A 10,342-nucleotide genomic window follows, 5' to 3' on the forward strand; every position below is an offset into this window, starting at 1 on the left:
AATGTAGGAAATGACATATTTTTAGGTTATCCTTTGCAGAATGTTTATAATAGCAAAACCCCATAAGTTACCTAAATGCCATTCAAGAGAAGATGAGGAAAATATATCAAGACACATTCAAAAATGGAATATTTTTCAGCATCCAAAAAGAAACAGGGAGTTTTTTACGTGTTGATATGAAACAACCTCCAAGATATGTGTTTTGAGTAAAATAAGGTAAGGTGGAAAACGGTATAAAACACCACAGTTTGACAGGGGCGGGGGGTGATACACATATGTATGTTTTGCATAGAATATCTCCAGAAAGATACACAGGAACTGTTAACATCGGTTGCCTCCAGAGACGAGAACTGAATATTTAGTAGAGGGGTAAAAAGAAGACTTCTCATCATATATACTTTTGTACCTTTTGATTTATGTTCATAAAAGTAAATAAAATATAAATTATCTTATTTTCAAATATGAAGAAAAATTAAATGAAATATATTACATGGAAAATTACTATTATACACTGTCATGTATTAAAAATAAAATTGTATGTGTGTATGTATGTGTATATTTATGCAAGTATGTGTATACATATATACACATATATACATATATACAATTTTTTAAATATTTTATTTTTAAAGTAGTCTCTATATAAAAAATATGTTTAGGGGAAAAAAGGGCTAAAATACACACAAATGTTAATAGCAGTTATTTTTATTCTTTCTAATCTTTCTACATGGGGAAAGACTACTTTTGTAATCATGAAAAAAGTTATAAAAAATAAAATGTAGTTAGAAAACACTAGTTGATCTGAAAAATGACAGTAGAAACAACTGATATTGTATCAAAATAATGGAACAGTAAAGAACCCAGCAAAATGAATCACAAGGGGCCACTATGTGTGTTGGGTCCTCAAGGGCTTCTTAACAACAGGGAAATAACAGACACGAAGTGTTTCCAAGAAAGATTTTCAAGACTGTCACAAAAACCCAGTGTTCTATATTTTCTATATCTTCTTCATACAACCTTAAAGATAAAATGAGCTTGCCCTGGAAAAGAAAAAGCAAGTAAACACTATAAAATTCAAAATAGTATTATTCCATACATATCCATGTAGAATTGAGGGCCACATACTCAAATAAATACCATCATGAATAATTGAAGAGTTGATTCCACATGACATTTTATTTATTCACATGTAATACAGGTCGAATTCCATTAAAATAAACTTAAGGAGATACTCCACATACCAGGGCCTCACTGACAGCATCAAGAATCGCTTAAAATCAGAGGCTCTGACTGGGACTTAGAAATATTTTCATTACATACCAATTTCCCTCCTAACCCTTATTTGACCTTTATTGGATTTGCTTTCTGAGAGTCAGCCTCATAGCTCTGGGCTGGAGACAAGCAGCAAGAGCCTCAAGTTTAGAATTTGCTGTATTTATTTCTAAGCTGATGGGATTTTTAAAAAATGATCTGTTTAGGAAAATAAAGGAAAGCCGGTATATTCTGGCCTAGTGGGGACCCTTTTCAGGCCCTGAGTTTCCTGCTCATCTTTGCTTCTGTGTCAAGCCAAGTACAAGTGCACAAGGTGGCAGTGCCTTGTGGCCACAGGCGCTAAATAGGTACTTGTTTAAATGAGATTGGTCTTATCACAGTCTCTTAAGTAACAAATCCTCTGAAACTGTAGGTTTGAAGTTAGCTAAATATGAAATATATTTCGAATGTGACCTTATTTCATTTCACTACAACAAAATTTCAGAAACCATTTCAACAGGTATGTCACAAACTAGAAATCAACAGTCATAAAACCGAAGATTTAGCATTAAATGATTTAGCATGCTTTTTAGCATGAAGTATTAACATAGAGCCCTTTATAACTTTAATAAATGAACAAAACAAATTTTAGAATACACATCATTACATCAATGTATAAGTAATACTACATGAAATGTTCACTATAAATCAAACTTGAGTGGGGCCAATGTAAATGCTTTCAAATAAATGCAAGTTAATTATAACCTACTGTCTCCTGTGTGCAAAAATGCACTGTTCCAGGACCTAACAGGATACAAAAATAGTAGTCCCAGCTGAAATTAGTTTAAGATTGTTAACTAGAAAACAAATAACAAGAAGTTCATTACCTCCTAACTTACAACTGTTTGGTTGCCCGGGAAATTAACAGGGCTTAGAGATGGCTTAACATTCCATCATGATGCAATCTAGGGCATCTTAAGTTAAACGGATGTTGAAAATGACTTAATGTTGTATTAGTTTGAAAAGGGCCTTTAATATGGAAGAAGTGGCTTTGATGGCTACTTAGATACCACAATAAAGCACAGGATCAAGGCATTTCATCGTTAGATCCAAATTAGCTGGATGATTCTGAAGGTTTCCTAGGTGCTTACAGAAGAATTCGGTCCTTAGAGAAATGCTGGTAAGAATGACATTCTTCCTTCTTCAGCTCCTGCATCCCGCAAAGTTGGCTGCTTGACAGAATAGCATTAAGCAAGAAGCTAAAGGAGTGAGAGAATCAAATCTTGCCGGATTTCCCATGGCATAAAGAACAGCTGTAGCCATTAAGCAGCCATCAGGGGACGTAGTTAGAGCAACGTCCCAAGTAGAGGACTTGGGTAAGGCAGCTGTTCCACAAAGAGCATCAGCCAAGGCCAGCAGGAAGACCTCCAGGGAAGATCAGTCCAGCACCACCAGAGTGGCAACTATCTTTCTGTATCACTGGGTCCCACATTTCGGAACCAGTAGGAGAACTCAGGTGTTGACAGAAAAAGCCTGGGCCCCCTTCAGCACTAATCACAGTCCTTTCGTGGCAATATAATTGCCAAAAACTAGAATCCAACATATTTAGGAAATCCTGTTCTAGGTCCGTTTTCAAAAGAGCAAGTAATTAGTGAGAATATTTCAAATTCTTGAGACAAGATTTCTCAGACACTACACGGGGATCCCATTTACATCAAAAATGCCCCATTGATAAGATTTATACCAACCTGACAACTACAGAATACATAAATTTAGTAAAACCATGCTTTTTCCACATCACTACTAGGATGGTCAAAGAAGAAGGTAACTAAATTTGGTCTTCATTCAAAGCACACTTCAAAGAAAATAAACTTAAAATAAATAAAGGCAAGACATAATGCTGAAACAAATTTTACAGCCATTTCCAAAAAAACCCAAAATCCTGACATAGTACGATTTCCCTATCTACATAAGAATAAGCATCTTAGAATGACAACTTTAGAAACTCAATGTAATTTCTTCAAAAGTAAATAGGTATTTTCTCCTCTTTTTTTCTTCTACTACAATTCAAAAGAGAATCATAAATTCTACTCATTCCTCTCTTGGATGTAAAAATGCCTGGATTTGTTTAATTCTATAAGAATCCCATATCTAGTGACACCTAGATCAGTAAATAACATTACCTGTGTGTCTTCATAATAGATTGTGGCTTAGTATGAAAAATTCCAGCATTTCTCTTAAAACATTTATTAATATGTAACAGATATACCAGCAAAGAATATACTTTAAAAAAAATTAGTTAAAAATTATAACATAACAAGCATCACTTGAGCAGCATAGGTCCTGGAAGCAAAAGATAATCCACAAGTTATGGAAACCTAACTAAACATCAGTAACTCCAGCGTGCCTCAGTGCCACTATAGTGACCACCACAATCTGAGGAAGACCTGAAGTAGATGTTTCAGTTCAGTTGTTGTACTGAAAACATAACCACTATAAACACACCCTTATTCTCCATGCCGCCCAGCTATGCAGTATCTATAATATATAGGTACAAAATGCAAGTCCTTTGCTGCAGTCCAAGTTCTCTTCTGTGATAGTGAAGCTTCAGACTGTACCTACACACGGCTTTACAAAAGGAATCTGAAATTTCAAAAGAGTAAGCACGAATTAAATTTTTCTCCCTGCTTTTCATGTGCCCCATAGTTGACAGTACCTCCGTATTTAATGATAATCCACTGTTAAAGAATATTGTTGCGACAGCAATGTAGGAGACAGTTATTTCTGGCATCAGTGGTCCTAAAGAGAGAGAAATGAGTCACTGTTAGATAGGCATTTCCTGTAGATAACTTGATATGAAAGGAGAATCCATTTGAGGAGAATAAATGGTACTTTAAATCTCAGTGTCGCCGCTAACATACTAATGTCCTGACAGAGTTAAGTGTTTGCTGTGATGCAGCCTAACTCCAGAGAGGATTTTCCAGAAGGCGAAGACCATGGTTGTCCAGTGCAGCACAGTATCCTCAGAGCAGAAAAATGAAAATAAATGCTGCTCTCACACGGGAGAGCAAATAGGCCACATTTTTCCATATTAGGTCCTCTAATTTTATCTGCCATAGTAAATGTTGGCTCTGCCGACATTTTGATTTCTGAATTCTAGCCACCAGAGTAATTTCTGGGAAAAAAAATTTCTGTTGTTTGAAGCCACCCAGTTTGTGGTAATTTATTGTGGCAGCGCTAGGAAATGAACACATTCCCTCAAGCCAAACAACAGGACCACATCATGGTTCCTCCATTGCCTGTAACCCTCCACCGTTCCAATAGATACTGCTCAGCAAATAAGACCAAGCTGGGGAAAAATCACCACTCAGTCAGTCAACAAATATTCATTGAGCAACCACAATGCTACATTTTAGGCATTTGTAGCACATCAGTGAATAAAAGAAACAAAGAGCTCCTCAAACACTGCAGTACCTAAGTGTCCATAAACAGATGAATGGATAAAGGAGATGTGGCACATATATACAATGGAATATTACTAGCCATAAAAAGAAACAAAATTGAGTTATTTGTAGTGAGGTGGATGGACCTAGAGTCTGTCATACAGAGTGAAGTAAGTCAGAAAGAGAAAAACGAATACCGTATGCTAACACATATATATGGAATCTAAGAAAAAAAAAAAGGTCATGAAGAACCTAGGGGTAAGACGGGAATAAAGACACAGACCTACTAGAGAATGGACTTGAGGATATGGGGAGGGGGAAGGGTAAGCTGTGACAAAGTGAGAGAGTGGCATGTACATATATACACTACCACACGTAAAATAGATAGCTAGTGGGAAGCAGCTGCAGAGCACAGGGAGATCAGCTCAGTGGTTTGTGACCACCTAGAGGGGTGGGATAGGGAGCGTGGGAGGGAGACACAAGAGGGAAGAGATATGGGAACATATGTATATGTATAACTGATTCACTTTGTTATAAAGCAGAAACTAACACACCATTGTAAAGCAATTATACTCCAATAAAGATGTTAGAAAAAAAAGATAATTATGTGAGGTGAAGGATGTGTTAACTAACTTGATTGTGGTAATCATTTTGCATATTTAAAATCATCACATTGTACACCTTAAACTTATTCAATGTTATATGTTAATTATATCTCAATAAAGCTGGAAAAAAGAAAAAAAAAAAAACACTGCAGTACATTCTTCTAGATACCTGGCATTTACTCAAATCATTTTGCTGTGATCTGAGAAAAGGCGGCAAAAGGGAGAAGGCAGGGAAAGAGGCATTACACTTCAGGGCAGCGAAAGTGGTTCAAAAACTTAAAAAGAAGTACATTTTCCCCCCCATACTTGTGAGTGAATCTGTCTCAGCTGCTCACACTTCAAAATAATATTTCCTCAAAAGCTGAGGAAGGCGATTCAGGAGCAGATTTGAAAGTCAAGGAATCTGGCTTGTTTTGGAAGTAAATGCCTTCCAGGAATTTTTAATATCCTGTTTGTTTTTTTTCAAACTCATATCCTTTTTCTTTTCCTCCAACCCCTTGCTTTTTGTGAGACCCGTTTTTGTCAACTGTGCTTCCATCCACAGTGGTACCCCAGATTTCCTCTATAGGATGGGTTATAGTTAGCAGTATATTTGCAAGCACGAGCTAGGCGATGTGTCCAAAGATGCATCTGCATAGCAAGCACATGGCATTGACTTAGACCACATGTTTCTTTGGGGCAGCTAAAGCATCTACCTTAGCTAGCCAACAACTGGATTTTTTAAGAAGGTAACTCTTCCTACACTCCATGCACATATATATATAAATACACATGGTAGCTATTAACTAACTGGCATAATTCAGTGGAATGATTCCTTACTTTGAATGTTTTAAATCCTAGAGACAGGGTATACTGTTTATTTTTATATTGTTTTTTTTGTATTAGATGCACATCCAGATATCTAATCCATGAAAGGACCTGGTGAGGCTCTTCCAGGGCTACCTACAATGTATCTTTTTAAAAGGGAAGGAGGAATTAATTCTGATCTGGGGAAACCTAAGGCCCCTTTGAGACAGCTGCTAATGGATTGCCCACGGTGTGAATGAATGCAGAACTAGAAGCAGGCAGGGCTGAAATAAAAAGCTGGTAAATATTTGCACAGAGGTGAGAGTTGAAACTACGCTATGAAATGGTATGTGGCCCCTCTCCAAGGTAATGATTATATCCTCCAAGTCATGAAAATAACCAGATTCAGATCTTGAGAAGGCTACAAAGTGCAAAGCGGAAATATAAGTTTTAACTCTTCCTTAAACCAAAGCAAAACAAAACAAAAAAATGTTTATCAGTGAAAATGGAACGGAGTAGCAACATCAAAAGAAAAATTGGCCGTAAAAAATGAAGCGATTTTGGGACTTCAAACCCATGTTTTTTAATGTGGGAGTGGAGTGTGGGGAAAGAAGATGATCTGGAATGTTTAGGAATGCAAGGAACTATTACTGTTTCATCAAATCTACTTATCATCTAGTAAATTTCATTCCTAAACCTAATCTAAGGTATTCATGCTAATATTCTTAAGTTTATACAGTAGCATGTTTCTGGTTATGTTTTCTTAATGCAAAAATGAAGCGATTTCCTTTTTAGGATTTATGTCTTATTAATGGCAAAAATCTTAGTTAAGATGCAGGTAGAAATGAGACCCTTAATCTGTACTTCCAAAGAAGTAAGCCTTTCTCTTGGAGAATGAATGGCACAGTGTTGAACTCTGGTAAACTCTAAGATGTGCATAGCTCAGGGCTCCCCTGGGTGGAAATGAAACAGAGTATCTACACCTCAGGATCTACAATTTACATCTCCTGTGGCTCTTTACTTTCAACCTTCTATATATTTTAAAATGAAATGTAACTGAGTAAAAAGAACAGGGAACTAAAAATTAAATTTTCCATGCTAGTACCTGTTACACTTTTTCCCATATGGAAAGTCATTCAACCTCTCTCACTTCAGGGTTCCTACCTCTATAAATTTCCTGCCATACATAACTCACCCACTGGCTACAAAGGTTGTTTTTAAAGGGAGGGCAGAGCAAAGGTGTGATCCTTTAAGTGTAGAAGTCTTACACTTCAAAATAAAGTCATTAAGGTATTGATCCAGGTACAGGTGAAGTGAGCATCTTAAGTTGAAAACAATCAAAACTTTCTACTGAAGAGAAAAGAATGTCTAGAAAACTGTTCGACTGAAAATTGTTCAGTCAATGTGAGCACATTAAAAATGCACACGCATTCTAGTGTACAGACTCAAAAATGGAACTTCTGACTAAAAGTGACAAGCAAAAAGAGGTGCTTTAGATCATTCTGTAGAGCAGAAGAGGACAGACCACTTTCAGCCACCATTACTCTCCTTGTTCCTAGATTTTTCTTGTTTTAACTGATGGGGTCAAAGTGTTATTTGGTACTATTAGGAAGTTTGTTTTTATTGAAGAAGTTTTACAGGTGGGAAGGTCAACTGAAGTACGAAGAACTTAGCCTGACAGCTTATATATGAAATCCCAAACAATTGTTTGTTTAACTTTCGTTTTTAGAAACAGTAACTTTTACACTTGGACAGATCTCAAAAAATCACATGAATACACGGTTGTCTAATATTACCTGATTCTGCTCAGCTTCTTTTGGCCTAAAAATCAGGGCATGGAAACCGTCTTTATTACAGAGTCTTTCTTTATAACGGTTATTCATTTTTAGTGATTTTTGCCAAGAATATTTGGATGGATGTTGCAACTGATATTAAGTAAAGGGGAATCCTGGTCCCCAGTCCTTCCTCTTCCCTAAGCTAGCTAACCTGACCTAGGGTGAGTCACGTGACCTGAGGTCTCAGTATCTTCAGCTGTAAAAGAAGCATGTTAGCTTAAAATAAAGTTCCCTCAGCTCTTAAGTCTCCTCTTTTATAATTAAACAAACAAATGAACTCTCCTAGATCAATGGCATAAGGACTAGTGAAAATGAGAAACAATATTTCTAAGATACAATAATTCCCAAAACATCAAGAAGCAGAGTCTGAGGGAACAAATAAGATTACAGAATCCATCTCACACGCGCCACTGTGGGGAAGCCCTAGGGAAATGATTCAGCAATCGACAGCTCTCCTTCCCACTGAGCAGCCTAGGAATATAAGAGAAAAGGAATTTTACCAAACCTAGTCTCTGCAGATCTCAACTTAAAGATCACACATCACCTGTAATTTCACCTTAACACTGAGCGAATCAGAGATCTAACCCTAGAAGCTATAAAGTCTGCAAGTGAAGCTAGTGAAATATACATTCCAGATCACCACAAAGACGCTCTCCAACATTCTTACTACCTGGCTAGCTGCAGGGACAGGGGAACTCATTGGACAGAACCTAAATACCAACCTTCACAAGTTTCCCCAAAGCTCACAGAGAAACTATGTCAAATGAGAAACTGGTATCTTCAGCGGGGTAACCCCAAACAGCTTTACTCTCACAGTTACCCACCCTCCACATTTTGTACTAAGTTGAACATAGAAGAAAAGAACATAAAATAAACCAAAAAGTTTGAATCCCCACTACCTTTGTCCAAAAAATTCCTTTTAAATGTTCTCTGAAGCTACCTCTAAATGGAGGTATTGAGGGTAGAGGGTAGAAGGAACCACTCTTCTCCTGAGAGATCATTTCATTCACTTCCATCATGTTTGAACAAAAAGGTTCAAATAACTTCAAATATCCTCCTGACAGCTTCCTAGCATAAAGATTGTGTGTGCTCACTTCGGTTCATATCTGTCCTTGCATGTGTAAAACCTGTCAATAAGCGTGAAAACTGCTAAACAAAGTCAAACAGACAATGAACTGAAGAAATTCAATTAATGTTTATGGGACATGATTGTCTAAGGGTGGGAGGAGGGGGTCGGGGGGCATGAAAGGCTAACGATATTTCCAGTCGTTTCCACCAGTGCCCATCCACACAAGACAAGGATCCCACAATTCAGAGATCTGGGTGTGATTTTTAGCCCGCCTACATTTCCTTGCCAAAATACACACTACACATGGTCTAACACAGCCTGGATCTGTGAGACTGCTAAAGGTAGCAATTGAGTCCCGGCAGCACACGGAAGCAGTTGAGTGCAACGTGTCAGTCGGTTTGAGAGTTTGTGGAACGGCAGCAACTGCAGCAAATCATCACCCTCCAACATGTGGGCCAACAAATCTGAGTTGGAAGAGGCATGGGTGTCCCTTTTTCTTCCTCCACTCCTTTTTTTTTTTTTTTTTTTTTAACATGGGGGAGGGGAGTGTCGGAAACAGACAAGGTAATGGTGTCCACTCCAAGATAGATAAGGAACTCCTGGCAACCTACCGTCCCTTGGGATAGGATGCTACTTTGAAGGCAAATAAGTTTCATTCTCGGTAACCTCACTCCTTGACACTAAGGATACTCATTGATTGTTCGCGGAAAAGGCAACCTGCGTTCAAATTCCCTTGCCCCGTTCCTAATTATAAATCCTCTCTGGGGCTGGCAAATTAAAAAATCAGCAAGAGGGCCAAAAGACACCTTGGACTGGTCAGTGCCCCTAAGAGAGGCAGACACTCCCCGATTCCGGTCTCCCCTCCTTCCCAAGACTTGCAAATTAGTTCTGAAGTGGGAATCGCGGTGGAGCATGCAGAGGTGCAGCACTTACCCCCATTCACCCCTATGGACGGCTCCAGCTTTGCTCCGGCGATCGCCAATACTATTCCAATCATGAACCATTCTTTCCTCATTCTCTCCAGTAGCCTCATGTTTGTTAGGGCGGGTGGGTTTTGTTTATTTGTTTGGCTTTTTTTCTTTTTAAGCTGCTATCGCTTAATCCCCGGGGCGTCTCCACACTTTCCACGGTCCCACCTGACATGCAGCAGAGCAAGTCAAATTGCTACTCGTAAATTAAAGACCGGGGGATTGCTCCGGCTGCTTTGAGGAGGGCTGGGAGTAGTAGTACCCAGTGACAGGAAAGTCTCACTGAGCGCCGCCATCACTACCGTGCGCCTACTAATAGACGCGCACAAGCCACCGCGGCTCCGGCTGCGCCTCCCAACCCTCTGAAGCGGACGTTTGGGCCAGG

At 38.4% G+C, this 10,342-nt stretch overlaps 1 protein-coding gene across 4 annotated transcripts in view; it reads right to left on the minus strand.

The window, feature by feature from the left end:
• SLC10A7 (solute carrier family 10 member 7) overlaps nucleotides 1–10,248 on the minus strand; it is a 253,126-nt gene extending 242,878 nt beyond the window's left edge. For all 4 annotated transcript variants that reach the window (XM_068542585.1, XM_068542583.1, XM_068542587.1 and 1 more), the window contains exons 1-2: nucleotides 9,923–10,248; nucleotides 3,968–4,050 (exon numbers count right to left, since the gene is read on the minus strand). In XM_068542585.1, the coding sequence (XP_068398686.1) occupies nucleotides 3,968–4,050; nucleotides 9,923–10,022 (183 nt within the window). In that variant the 5' untranslated portion in view covers nucleotides 10,023–10,248. The remainder of the gene's footprint in view (nucleotides 1–3,967; nucleotides 4,051–9,922) is intronic.
• Between the last annotated feature and the right edge of the window lie 94 nt (nucleotides 10,249–10,342).

This window comes from Eschrichtius robustus, chromosome 4 (genome assembly GCF_028021215.1).
Source record: "Eschrichtius robustus isolate mEscRob2 chromosome 4, mEscRob2.pri, whole genome shotgun sequence".
Classification (NCBI taxonomy): domain Eukaryota; kingdom Metazoa; phylum Chordata; class Mammalia; order Artiodactyla; family Eschrichtiidae; genus Eschrichtius; species Eschrichtius robustus.